The 13,386-nt window shown below is 47.0% G+C and overlaps 2 protein-coding genes, 1 long non-coding RNA gene and 2 other non-coding genes across 5 annotated transcripts; 1 reads left to right on the plus strand and 4 right to left on the minus strand.

The window, feature by feature from the left end:
• Nucleotides 1-307: 307 nt before the first annotated feature.
• RASL11A (RAS like family 11 member A) lies at nt 308-2,031 on the minus strand. The gene is made up of 3 exons (XM_035325621.1): nt 1,854-2,031; nt 1,610-1,746; nt 308-1,156 (listed from the first exon to the last, which is right to left on the minus strand). The coding sequence occupies exons 1-3, from the start codon at nt 1,972-1,974 to the stop codon at nt 704-706; spliced, it is 711 nt and encodes a 236-aa protein (XP_035181512.1). The 5' UTR covers nt 1,975-2,031; the 3' UTR covers nt 308-703.
• A 4,920-nt stretch (nt 2,032-6,951) lies between these two features.
• Nucleotides 6,952-11,452, minus strand: RPL21 (ribosomal protein L21). Its single transcript, XM_035325631.1, has 6 exons — nt 11,315-11,452; nt 10,214-10,292; nt 9,590-9,651; nt 8,551-8,663; nt 7,758-7,908; nt 6,952-7,089 (listed from the first exon to the last, which is right to left on the minus strand). The coding sequence occupies exons 2-6, from the start codon at nt 10,278-10,280 to the stop codon at nt 7,000-7,002; spliced, it is 483 nt and encodes a 160-aa protein (XP_035181522.1). The 5' UTR covers nt 10,281-10,292; nt 11,315-11,452; the 3' UTR covers nt 6,952-6,999.
• On the minus strand, nt 8,358-8,491 carry LOC118161009. Its single transcript, XR_004747821.1, has one exon. It is a non-coding gene; the product is annotated as a small nucleolar RNA SNORA27 (small nucleolar RNA).
• On the minus strand, nt 8,875-8,950 carry LOC118160994. Its single transcript, XR_004747807.1, has one exon. It is a non-coding gene; the product is annotated as a small nucleolar RNA SNORD102 (small nucleolar RNA).
• A 156-nt stretch (nt 11,453-11,608) lies between the features above and the next one.
• LOC118166585 lies at nt 11,609-13,054 on the plus strand. The gene is made up of 2 exons (XR_004750598.1): nt 11,609-11,860; nt 11,947-13,054. It is a non-coding gene; the product is annotated as an uncharacterized LOC118166585 (long non-coding RNA).
• The last annotated feature ends 332 nt before the right edge of the window (nt 13,055-13,386 follow it).

Raw genomic sequence — 13,386 nt, forward strand, 5'->3', positions numbered from 1 at the left:
CTACGCATCAGTCCCTCCTATCACAGGCTCCGGAGAAAGCAGCAGCAATCCCACACACATCTCAGCCATGGATTGCTCAGCACTTTGTCCCACAGTGATGTGCAGCAGAGGCTCAGCCCTCCCGGTAGGGGCTCCGTGGGACAGATGGGTCAGGAATCAGAGCTCATTGCTAACAGCTGGTCAGCATTCGGCTGGGGACAGGTGCAAGCAAAGAGACAGTCACTGAAGGAGGAAAGAGATCCTATCATAAGCAGTACTCTTACAGGCAGGTCTCTCTTTTCATGTTTAATAAGGCTGTTTTTTTTTCCCCTTCCATATAAAGCTTTCCAACAAGGGCTTTCCAAGCATTTTATAAAGGCAGGTTACATCATCACCATTTTACAAGCAGGAAACCGAGGCCCAAAAAGTCATTTCAGCAGAATAAAACAGCAAATCCCAGCCCAAAACAAACAAACAAAAAAAAAGGGGAATCAAAACCTCCTGGCAAAAAACCCTTTCTCCAACCACATCTATTCAGTTGCTATGCAGCATTTTTTTTGAAAAATAACCCTATGAGACCAAACAAAAGGGAACAACAAGGAAACTGCAAGCTTCAACATACTTACTCCCATATTTTTGGCATTAGTACAAAAATAAAGATTTGTGGTTTTATTTGTTAACTAGTTTACAAAAATAAAGAGTCTATTGGGTTGCCCCGGAGGCTTTACTTGACTTTGGAAGACAAAGCCTGTTTGAAACGTCTCTTTAGATCCTGCATGTTGGGGGATCGGGGCCGGGGGATGATGGATGCCCGCCGCCTGTCCGCGCTGCCGGCGTGCTGCAGCTTGCTGACCTCCTTGCAGAGGTACTGGAACACGTCGCAGACACCCTGGGAGTTCTCGCTCGTGGAGATCTCTAAAAACAGGCTGCCCAGGTCATTGGCCAGCTGCAGTCCCTCTTTGGCCTGCACTTGCCTGGCGTGGAGGAGGTCGGCTTTGTTCCCCACCACGATGATGGGAGTCCTGGTGTCCGGGTGGAGCTGGCGGATGTGCTGATGGAGGGGCCGGACTGCCTGGTAGCTGCCGTAGTCTGTGATCGAGTAGACCACGAGGAAGCCCTCCGCCCACTTCACACACCTCGACAGCGAGTCCAGCACCTGCACGCGGTCCCCCTGCACCTGTGGCACGACAGAGCCAACGCTTTGACATTGTCCAGAGAGGTCTGAGCTCTGTCCTAGGGGACCGAGCCCCGCTGATTCCCTTTTAGGAAGCACAGGCTGAAAAGCTGAGCCCTCAAGCGGCAGAGAACTGATCTAATTTAAGCAAGCGAGGCACAGCTCGGGGCATCCCATGCTCAGCTGGACGGCAGCATGCCCAGCTCCAGGCAGCGATGTACAGCCCATGGCTTTTTATTTTTTAGCAAAAAGGGCTGAAAGCTAAACCCACCAGAATCACGAGCTCATGCCCCTGCAGAATTTGCAGGTTTTGAGCTAAACCTTATTTTGAAGCGAAACCCACCTCCTGTTTCACGGCCGCCAGGATTTGGGGCGGCTCCGGAGCGAGCCGCCGAGATTTATCTCCCCCCCCCCCCGGTTCCCAGGGCTTTGGGGCGGGGGGCGGCGGGGCCGTACCTGGAGGCAGCCCGGCGTGTCCTGGATCTGCACGGCGACGTGCTCGCCATCCAGCCGCACCAGGCGGGAGTAGAGGCTGCCGGTGTTGGGCTCGTAGTCCCCGATGAAGCGCTTGGTCAGGAAGCGCACGATGAGAGCTGGAAGAGAGGGGCTCGTCAGGACGGACGGAGGGACAAAAGGTGACAAGGGGGGACAGGGAGGGGACAGGCGGGGACATCCCGGAGCGGAGCAGCCCCGCACTCACCGCTCTTGCCGACGCCGCGGGCGCCCAGCACGGCCAGCCGCACCTCGCCGCCCGGCGGCCCCGGGGCGCACTCGGCGATGGGCGCCAGCAGGAAGGGCTGCGACATGCTCGGCAGGCGCATGGAGGGCTCTGCTGGGCTCGGCTCGGCTCAGCCCGGCTCGGCTCGGCCTCAGCCACCGCCTTTTAAAGGCTCCGGCGCGGCACCGCCCCGGCTGCAGCGCCCGGCCCCCGGGAGCCGCTCCCCGCCTCCCCCGTCCCTCCATCGGCCCCTTCCCCAAAGGCTCCCACCGGTCTGGGTGAAGCTGTGGGACCCCACGGCACCGCCCCGGGCAGGTTTAGGGGGTTGTGGTTAGGTTTGGGGTGCGCCTTCACCCCGCGGCATGTGTCATCCCTGCAGCCGGGGATGGAAACGGGAAAGAAGGGGAATGGTTTGGGGTTGGATCTCAGGTCTGCAGATGGATACGTGAAAGAAGGGAAACGATTTGGGCTTGGGCTTGGATCTCAGGTCCACGGGTGGTGTGGAAAGTCCAGCTTGCAGGTCAAGCCCCAGCCACCCCTGAAACTGAAGCACTCTATCAAACCCCAGGGTGTGGATTAAGCCCTTTGCTTTTTAGGAGAAGGTTGAAAAGGGACAGGATTGCACAGCCCAGCAGGTAAATTAGCCCCAAATCTGCTAAAGGCTGGGTGCATGCTTACATCTCTATGCAAACCGTTGCCTTGACTCCTGCAAAATTGCTTGTGCGGTGTGCTGCTTCTCCAGCATGTGAGTGTTTACAAGCGAAATAATTCATTTGGGGGATGCTTTGGTTTTATTATTATCCGGGAGATAACACGAGGCAGCAGGAAACAACACAGAGGTGCCAGCAAGGGAGCAGGCTCGTGCCGAGGGAGATGCTGTAGGCTTCCCATCTTTCATGGGCGCCCTTCTTTGCACACTGGGCACTGCAAATCTCCGTCCCCTTTGTCCATGCCCTTCCAGTGGCACAGCTCTCAGCTGTACGGGATGGCAACAGGTCATGTCTTTACTTTCTCTTGTCCTCCCTCCTGCTTTCTTCCCAAGTCCACACAAAAGCCCAGGAACCAAGCCTGCTAAGCACTTCTTGGGAAACCTCCAGGGACATGGAAAATCAGGATGAGGGCACTTGAACATCACCAGCTCTGCTGTACCACAGCAGAAGTGTCCCCAGGGAAAGTAACCCCATGGCCCACAAGGATGGGCAGAGCAGCACCCACTTCCCAGGGGCACGGCCCCACAGCGGGCAGGGGACCGACCGTCCCCCAGAGTTGAGCCCCATCTGAGTTCTCCCCTTGTGCCCCATAAATCCCAGAGATTTTCTACCACATGGCTCTTTAGCCGGTCACACATGATTCACAGCAGTTAGCACCCTCAGTTAAGGCTGTGGAGGAAGTGCTGTTTGTTATTTGTGTTACCCTGGTGCCCAAGAGCCCCTACGGGAACATCGAGGCAATTTTTCCCCTCAGAAAGCAATTGCCTCTAAGGTCTCTACACCAACACTCCCTGTCATGCCCGTTTTCCTTTTGTAAACAAGCTTTTCTTCCATCGCTAAAAGCTTTTGGTTTCCAAAGGTTCACGCTATTGTCATCCGCTCCCATTGTCATGCGCCGCTTGTCTCTGGCCTTGCGCACACACACGGGGGCTATTTTTAAACGTTTCTTTATAAAAGAGCTATCAGAGTACATTCAGCGCGCCCTTGAAAGAGCGGCATTAAAACGAGTCCGTTCCAGGCAGATGACTGCCAGGTGCTGGGAGCTGTGAAAGCAGGGAGCATTGAACGCCACCCCAAACACCCAGCTCCTCGTCCACGGGCAGCTGTGGACCTCACGCTGCCTTGCCCCATGCCAGGCACCCCAAAGGGTGAGCGATGATGTGGGTTCAAAGCTGCTGCAAGGAGCCCTTCGTTCCTCAGCTGCAGCTCCCACGTGGAAGCACCGCTCGGTACTTCCACCCAGCCCACACAGATGCCCCATGCCCCAACACTATGGTCCCTGCAAGGCCTTTGGTGCCAGTCCCACCTGAATTCCCCCTCGCACAGGACACGACGGAGCTGCCTGACCCACCAGGCTCTGGGATCACTCAGCACTTGGTACCCTGGGGGTGTAGGGGGCTCCCTTTGGCAGCTACAGCAGGGAGGGCATTGTGAGAGCCTCTGGAGCTCTGTTCTCCACCAAGGAACAAGATGAAGAGCTCCTCTGCAGGTCTTCACCAATGGTAAAGACTCCAGGCTGGTTATGATATGGAAATCCCAGAGGCTACAACTTGATCCTTATATAGGCCTAGGTACTGCATCCACTGAGGTAGATGTATGGCCACAAAATGCAACACCCCAAAAACGGTGGGGTTGCTGGTACACTGCTCCCAAGCAAGGGGAAGTCTGCAGCAGCACGATGCCCCCTGCACTGTGGGAGACCCTAGCGGCACTCCTGGAATTGTGAGGTACTGCCCATACAAACCCTGTTTATTCGTGTCCTTTCTCCCACACCAAAAATTACGGGAACTACTGCACCTCGTGGTCTCTGCAGGGACACATGGGACAGCAAGGATCACTTTTGCTGGCAGTTGCAGTCACGCAGCTCTCGGCATCCTCTGGGCCAGCTGGGACACCCCGACACAGCACCCACCTGGGACACAGGAGTCAGCTCAGCCCTCACCTCTGAATTAGGCTCCCTGCATGGAGACCAAGCACTGCAGGGACACGCAATGGCTGGGGATAATCCACAGGCACGTCACTCTCTACATGTTGTACAGGGGCAATGTGACCACCAGCCCACGGGTCTGATGTGTGACATCCCATCTAGAGTAAGCTGAAGGGGAGAACTTGCAACTCCAAACATGAGCGAATGTGCCTCATCCCCCCCAGAGGCACTCACGCTGAACTCAGAGATCACTCCCTTCCCCAGCAGTTTGCAATTGATGTACACACCCAAAATTATTTTCTCATATCAAGGAGGCACTTCAGTTTAGGCACTAGTTTCATGACAGCCAGTTCTTCAACAGCTAGCTGCTCAATTCGCAGATCTCCCTCTTTTGTCAGGACTGTGCAAAAACAGGGCAGCTAAACACGTGCGAAGCAACTCCAACAGCAGATACTGAGGTCTGCAAGTACCCAAGCTGTGCTTCGCCAAACCTGAGATCATCAGGAAAACCACCACTGCACTGACAGCAACTAAAAGGCAGCACCTACAAACCAAGGAAGGTTAAACCTTTGCCAGTTTGTCCTTCTTCTAAACATTGGAAGAAACATAAAGAGACTCTTGCTACACAAACCCAACCTCATTTTCAGTCAGTTCTGGGAACCCAGACCAACGCAAGCATCCCCTCACTCCCCTTCCAGCCCACACAGATTCCAAATACGCACTTACGAGCATCTACCATCTGCAGAGTGACCTTGGAAATTCAGGGGCTAAGTGGAAAACTTGTAATCCACAGGGTCTCCAAAAGCACAGCTCTTAAACAAGACCTCTGCATACTGCCTGTTCCTATCACCCCAAATTGCTGAGGAAGTTCCAGAAGTTGAAAGCTACCCACCACTTAATTCATGGTTGTTAAACTTTTCGTCATGGTGCTAGTTAATCCACTTGAATCTTGACAGGGAAGCACAAAACAAATACAGAAGCAAGGTAACTTAGGCAAGCATGCATCAGAAGAGAAATGGATGAAAATTGATGAAAATGTCAGCACCAAAGATCACACCCACTAAAGCCTCCCACTTAACTCCTTCAGACACAAAGCCTAATGAAAAATGCTTATCCTGACAAATAATTATTTTAATTGCTGTTGAAGTTCACACCACAAATAAGCTGATAAAGGTCTAAGGTTAGAATACACTTCCAACTGCTCCGAGAAAACCACACTTGATCACGAGAACCAAGTGCATGAATGAGTAAAAGTCAGGATAGGTTCATCAACCCTGTTTTGGGTGATAGTGGTGCACTCCATGCCTAACACACCATGTCAAAACACAGCACTAACGCCCTTTATCAATCTGCTAAGAGGTAGGAGCTGTTCCACCTTCTGCAAAGCACCTGAAGTCTTAGGTTAAACATGCATTAATCTCTTTAACTTCTAAGCAGCCTGCATGTAGCTTGAAACTTTTGTTTAAAACACCTCAGAAGAGAAAAGTAAGCTTCATCTCTTCATTTATTCCTCCCCCGCAAAAAACAGTTGTCCTACAACTGACTATTCAGTAATTTTCAGTGACTGACACCTACAAAGTGTTTGAGATCACTAGCTTCTCTGGTATTTTACTCTCTCCATGTGGACGTTAGTTTTACATCATTTGCTTGAACTAAGCAATGCGTTACGTCAGACTTGGGGAGGTAAAAGATAATCCCCAGCTATAAAGAAGCTACGCTGGAGTCCATGCATTTTCAAAGCTAAGCACGTTGCCTTCAGCAGATTCTTCAGCAAGCTTCATACAAAACTTACAAAAATAGCACTGGTTAGCACACAGTTGGCTATTCCACCACTCAAACACTGGGCAACCAGCACTGGGTTTTTGTGAAGCATTAATGAAGTTAATTGGACGAGAGAAATGTGTTAGGACATCCAGACAGACATTTAGATCCAACAGATAGGCAATAAACACAAAAAATCCAAGTGCTGAACTATGCCAGCCAATTAAAGAACAAGTGACAAAGGCACAGTTTTGACATAAAAGCTTTGTTACTAAAACTACTATTTTCTAAGAATGCTTATTGGCCTGGGGATGCTCCAAAAATCCCTTTACATATTACAGTGGTGAAACAGAAGCCCGCCCAAAGCCTTTTTTTTTTTTTTCAGAAGTTGTTTTCAAAAAACATTTTCTTCAAGTGACACCGTACAGTTCATGCTCTCAGTCCGCCGGTGAAATCTTTGATGTCCTCTTATATTACCCCACTAGGTAATCAAAGAAGGATGAGCAAGTTTCAGTGTCCCTAACATTTATGGTTTATGTAAGTGACCGAACTAACCAGAAAAGCGGCCAACGATTTAAATGTCCAAGTATCACGTAAAGCAAGTTAAATAAACTCCATTTAAAAGAAGCTTTCTACAGAATCTGTTCAAAAAAAATACTTAAAGGAATCAGACACAATCGCATACACTTGTCCAAAAACAGATCTTTAATTTATCTTTTTAAAATGTTCATTATGCCATGAATTCATAGGGAATTGGCTCCAGCAGCTCTGGATCCTTCCCATTAGTTCTCACGAAGTGCGCTTCCCTTGGTGGAGCAGGCTGTAAACAAAAAAAGAGAGAACTTGTAACACTACAACTCAGAAGTAGCCTTGCACAAAATTAATTTTGACACTTAATGCATTGCTAAATAAACATTACAGCAATTTTATCATTCCTTGTCTCTTTAAAATTTGTTTCAAAGAAAGTGTTCTGCTAGAAAATGTACTTGGCTTCCATCGCTGAATGAAGAAAATTACACTTCACCCTCTGGAATTTACTAATCTAAGTTAACGAGAAGTGATGTAGCCTGGGGTTCTAGAAGAAACAGCCGTTACTTTCTCTAGAAGTCTAGTTATTCATTCGTAAAGGGTTTTAACAGAAACTGCCACAGCTGAATTTCACTAAACCGAAGACAACATTACTCCTAGAAATCAGCTAAAGCTTCTGCTGCAGATTAGCAGCCCTCTACAGTGATATCTGAACAGGAAGCATCTGGCCCTTTGTTCACAGCCAAGGACTTCATTTTCATCCAGGAACAGTGCACTTCTGTTCAGGCACCAAACATTTCAGCTCAGATGCAGACACACTGCATGCTGTCACTCTAGTTTGGAGCATAATGCTTTGTTGTTTTGGAAGACAATAACATTTTAGTCAATTGGTTTGGTTCTAGATATTCTCTCCCCCCCAAGACTGAATCAACAACACATCAACTACAACAAAAATACTACCTGGCGTTTCAGTTGAACCCAAATGCCTTTTTCTTTTGCTTCCTTTTTCTTCTTCTCATTCTCCTTCACACGCTGCAGAAAGCTGTCTCTGCTCTTGGAATGTTTAATATGCTCAATACGCACATTAATTCTCTTGGCAAGAATCTTACCCCTGAAAAAAGAAATCGGGTGTTAATCTACTGCACTTGCAAAAAGGCCATTTCAAGGCCAGTGTTATGGCATTTCCATAAGCAACTCCAAAAGCTCAATTGCACATCATTTAAGTGGCAATCACTCAGAATACATTGCTGCAGATGCAAATTAGAGTTAATTTACGTAACTGAAAGCTTATTAATATATAACAAAATGCTGACAATTTAGCATTAAATTGCCGAAGAACAAATTCTTTTAACCTTAACCTTGTAGCACACAGACAAGTAACTATTACCACTGTACTTCAGTCTCTTTTCTGGAAAAAAGAAGTATCTTTTTCTAACTGAATTGTACAAAAAGATGAATACAGCAGCAAAGTAGTATTTTAAAAGCCTTCAATATTAAAGTGAAAGTCAGCTGAAAATCCCTAGTAGGTAATGTCACTAAGTGCTGCTCAGAAGAATAAAGAACTGTTTCCTCTGACAGGATCCAAGTCAAATGACCATCATTTGCTTGGGTTTTAAAAGGAAACGTACTTTACCCACCTTGAATGACCAATCAAGACAAAAAAAATGTCTAACTGGCAAAGTGAAAGGAGGGTGCCATTGCAGATCAACTTCCCCCAGCACAAAGTATAGATGCTCAGAATTTCATTACTTACTTAACCTTCTTGTTAACGATAACACCCACAGCGTGCTGCGTGACATTATATACCCTTCCAGTCTTGCCATGGTAACACTTGTGGGGCATACCTTTTTGTACAGTACCCATACCCTGTTAAGAGGTAAAATGAGAGTGAAGCCTAAAGTTTAGCTTAAGAACATTCAAGCAACGTCAAGGGCTTTCTGTTCAGAAATTAATTAAAGCACAAATATCACATTACTCAAGGCTGATTTAAAAACACTCCTGTTTTGCTCATACCTTAGAATTTCTAGGCACACACTCTGTATCTGAAGACTACTAAATTCTTTCATGACTATTCTGTTGCTTTCAGCGTCGGTGAAATGATTTGATCACTTTGTTTTTAGCAAGCAATCACATGGGACAATCATCATCAAGCTCCAGAATGTCAAGAAGCAATAATTCTGAATGCTACAGTTCTCCAAAAGTTAAAAAAAAATACACTTCAACCTCTCAGAGTTATGAAAACTCAACACTTCAAATTGTAATTAAAGGATTCAAAAGATCAGGAATTCTTAGTGAAATGTTCTAATTTAATACAATTTCAAGTTGAAAGTATGGCTGATTTTATATGACAAGTCCTAGAAAATAACAATTTTCGGGAAATGATGCTGCATAAACCATGCAACATGAACTATGGCTCTTCTGAATAGCAGCTTCAAATCTGGCAAAACAGTATCTGCTAGAATGACACGTGGGGTTCCTGTGAGCTAGCAGGCAAAACGCAGCAACCCAAGTGTTAGATATTGCACATTTCACTCACTTTTTTCAGCTGAGCACACTGTAACAGAGCACAGCCTAATATAATCACCAAGTATGTGACACTGAAGCATTAATACTGGCTCAATAGCATTGTTATTCCAGCATTGCTCCAAAAGTAAGAAGCTGCTACTTGTGTTGACCCATACGACATGAGTAACAGAAAGGCTACCACAAAAAACAGAAATGGAAAGTGATAACACTGCTTCGGGTTTTTGTGCTTTGTTTTGTTTTTAATTATACTGCATCGTAGGAAGTACCTTGATATCAACTATATCGCCCTTCTTGTAGATGCGCATATAGGTAGCCAGAGGAACAACTCCTGTTGAGAGATACAAATAGGGATACTATGAAGTTCACTTCACACACACATAAAAAGGTGGGGAGGGAGGGAAGGAGAAACAGGCCATGCATTTCATAAAATTTAATTAAAAACTAGCATTCAAAAATTAATTAAAAACAGGAAAAAAAAATTTAAAGCACTAATTACCTCTTTACTCCAAAATAAAGAAAAAACAAACTGAATAAAGCTACGGTTTTAATGTCATTCATAATGTGGAAGTTAAAAAACCATTACAACTATTTACTATGTCACTGTGAATACAGCTGCCATCACGTTCTCATACATTTTAACCAAGTACAACTTTTGACGTATCTTCCTCCTTTCAAGCAATGACAAAAATAGGACCTTTACCACTGTCAAGCACTCAGAAGACTAATAAATAACCTCTAAGACAGCAAGTTTACTTGTGTATCTTTCTGTGGGTTTTGGCCTAAGTTGCCAGACATCCTTTGATGCAAGCAGGTGTATCCATATACTATACTGCTGACATCCAACAGGTCACTAACTTAATGCAGTTGTTCTCCCCACACCACGTACTTACCATGTTTGCGAAACGGCCTTGAGAACATATAACGTGTTCCCCTCCTCTTTCCCTTTGTGTTCGTCATTTTGGCTGATTACTGTAAAAATGAATGAAGACTGTTCAGAACTACTCGTTCACTAAAAAAATCAACTAATGACATTTTCAGGAATTTCAGAAAAATGAAGCCTTTAAGCATTCAGAATGACACCATTTCCATACAGCAGGGTCAAACCAAGCAATACTATTAGGCACTGACAGGAAACAAATACAATATTCATATAGAGCCATCAGATAACTGAGGTTACATGGGATGTTAGCAAATCACCAGCTTCACCTTCTTTCTCCTCAAAGCAATGTCTGCTATGAGAGAGGACCAAATCGCTCTGGGCTTTGCCTGATCAGGTATTGAAACCCTTCAAGGATGGAGGCAGGCTACTGAACAGCCTGTTTGGAGGCCTGACATCTCACGGCACAAAAGTTTTTCCTTGTATCTAGTTAGAATCTCTCATCTGGACTTATGACAGACATCTCTTCTGTCACATGTCCTTAACTAGGCACCAGGACAGCTGCTGTTAAGTGCCTCCTAAAACTGCTTCTTGGCCCCGAGTTTCAAAGCCCACTCAGCCTCTCCTCACAGGGCTTGCCAAAAAAACAAGACCTCTGCTACCAAAATTACCAGATAATTATTATTAGGAGTATCACTATTACACGTGGTATAAGTGACCGTGGTCTAATGCTTCTGCTCTGATTTTAACGTTTTTTTTTTACATGAGCTCGAGTCTCTTACCACAGACACCCCTCAGCACAGGCCCTTCTCACCACGCACTCCGCAGCCCCATGCTGCCAGCCGCGTTAGCGATCCCCACGTCCTGCTGGACCATGCTACAAGACCTACACTGGGAAACTACCCTAGACCCTCCTTCCTTTTATTCCTTTATTCTTTCCTTCCCTCAGCAGCCTCCCGGTGCGGCGCGGCCCAGCCCTCCAGCCGCCACCCCACGCCGCGGCCTGCAGCCCACGGCCTCTCCAGCCCCTCCCCTCACCCCCCAACCCCCCCAGGGCCGTGCCCACAGCCCCCCGCCCCGCTACCGGAGCGCCCCAGCCGCCCCCCGGAGGCACCTGACGGGCGCTGGGGGCTCGGCGCGGCTCCCCGTGTGCCCACAAAATGGCGCCGCGGCCCGAAAGGAAAGGGGCGGCACCGCGGCCGCGCTTAACTGCGGGGCCTCGCCGGGGCTGCCCGCGGCGCGCCTGACGGGATGAGACAGGCGGGAGAAGGGGCGCCCTGCTGCCTGCCGGCCTGGGGGAGGGAAATGGCGGGGGGGGGGGGGGGGGGGGGGGGGGGCTGAGGGAAATGGGGGCGGGGCGGGGGCTGAGGGAAATGGCGCCGTGGGGAGCCCTGAGGTAAATGGGGGAGGTGTGGGGGGCTCAGCGCGCCCTGGGAAGGATTTCTGTTGGTTTGAAATACAGCTCCTTAACAAGTAACTTATGTTAATTTGAAATATAGTGGTCAAAAAGTTGTTTCACGGCGTTGAACGAAGTGTTTTGCTTTAGTTTCTAGCAGTGTGGGCCTTCTGCTACTGTATGTCAGTCACAGGAGCCAGAATTGAGGTCCTGGGCAAGAAGAGCCAGTGGGAGAAGCAAACCAGGATTCTTCAGCCATCAGAAGTAAAGAGGCCGCTCAGGTTTGTTTGTATGTACGTATTATTGTTATTAAATGCTATTATGTCATTTTTTTTTTTTTTTTTTCACAGATACTGTGCAGATCCCGAATAACGAGCCTTTTGTACAGCCACAGGTTGCATCAGCTGTGCGGTGCCCGAAAATGAAGCGGGCTGGTGGGCAGCTTCCCGAGCTGGCAGTGTGACTCATTGTGTTTGTGCATCGTGGATGTCGGAGCAGACAAGAATTACAATGGGAAGCGGGTTGTAGGCAGGAGTGAGTCAAAAATGAGCCTCCCTCCCCTGATCTAAACACGCAGGGACAGTTCAAAACTTGTCTCAGCTAGAAGTTGCCCTGCTGCAGGAATTCTTGTTTTGAATGAAAGAAGCATTTATTTAATTTAGGGGAGGGATGATTACTTAAAGCAATATATAAAAATATATTTGATCCTCTGACTAACTTCACAGTTACTCTAATGTTGTCTTGCAAGGCTTAGGCCTAAGTCCTTTCTATCATCATTTTAAAGCTAGTTTAATATTCATGGATCATAAGAATGGATTTGGAGGATTAAATGTGCTATCAGGTTCTGCCTGCAAAACTAGCTGGCTGACATGTTTTGACAGAAAAAGACCCTGTCTATACACAGCATCTCTTTTATATTGTTATATCTAGAAAAAATTGTATTCCAGTTCTGTACCATGACAAACGTAGAATTCACAGTACCTGGTATCTATGCAGCGGAAATCTGTGTTGTTTAATATACATTCAGCCTGGGTGCTATGGATCTTTTCCAAGCTTGAAGGTAGTTATGAGCCTGAACAGCTCTTAAGTGAAGAAGCACATTGGCAAGAGAGACAGAGATTTCAGGAAGGACATCAAGCAAAGTGAAGGCAGGAAGCCAAGACCTAAAAGATAGTATTAAATAAAGGAAGATAGATATTTTCTGTGAGCTGAACTCTCTACTCTTGGCAATGATTTACGTAAAGGATAATTTTTTTCTCCACATCAAGCAGGAAAGAATAGGGAAGAAAATCCACATGTTGAAACTTATTTCAACACACAGAGCAGGTAAGTATAATTCATAAGGGAGCACTAACTGTGAACTTAATTGAACTCTGTCTTATTTGGGGCCAAGTAAGACATTCAGGATTTGCTACATTTTTTTTTTCTGAATAAATTGCACTATAGGTTTATTTGAAATTTCAATGATGTTCTTATTTGTAGAATTCATCTTGACAAACACATTCCCAGGATCCTTCTTTAACTCAATATTTCAAAGAAACCACTGTGTTCCAGAATTTGTTATCATAGAATCATTTAGTGTTTGGGTCAGCTGTCCTGGGTGTGACCCCTCCCAGCTCTTGCTGCACCCCGAGCCTGCTCGCTGGCAGGACAGAGCAAGGAACTGAAAAGTCCTTGGCTTGGTGTAAGCACCGCTCTGCAGCAATTAAAACATCAGCATGTTATCAGCGCTCCTCTCATCCTAATCCAAAACACAGCGCCCTACCAGCTACTAGGAAGAAAAATAACTC

Source organism: Oxyura jamaicensis, chromosome 1 (assembly GCF_011077185.1).
Source record: "Oxyura jamaicensis isolate SHBP4307 breed ruddy duck chromosome 1, BPBGC_Ojam_1.0, whole genome shotgun sequence".
NCBI lineage: Eukaryota > Metazoa > Chordata > Aves > Anseriformes > Anatidae > Oxyura > Oxyura jamaicensis.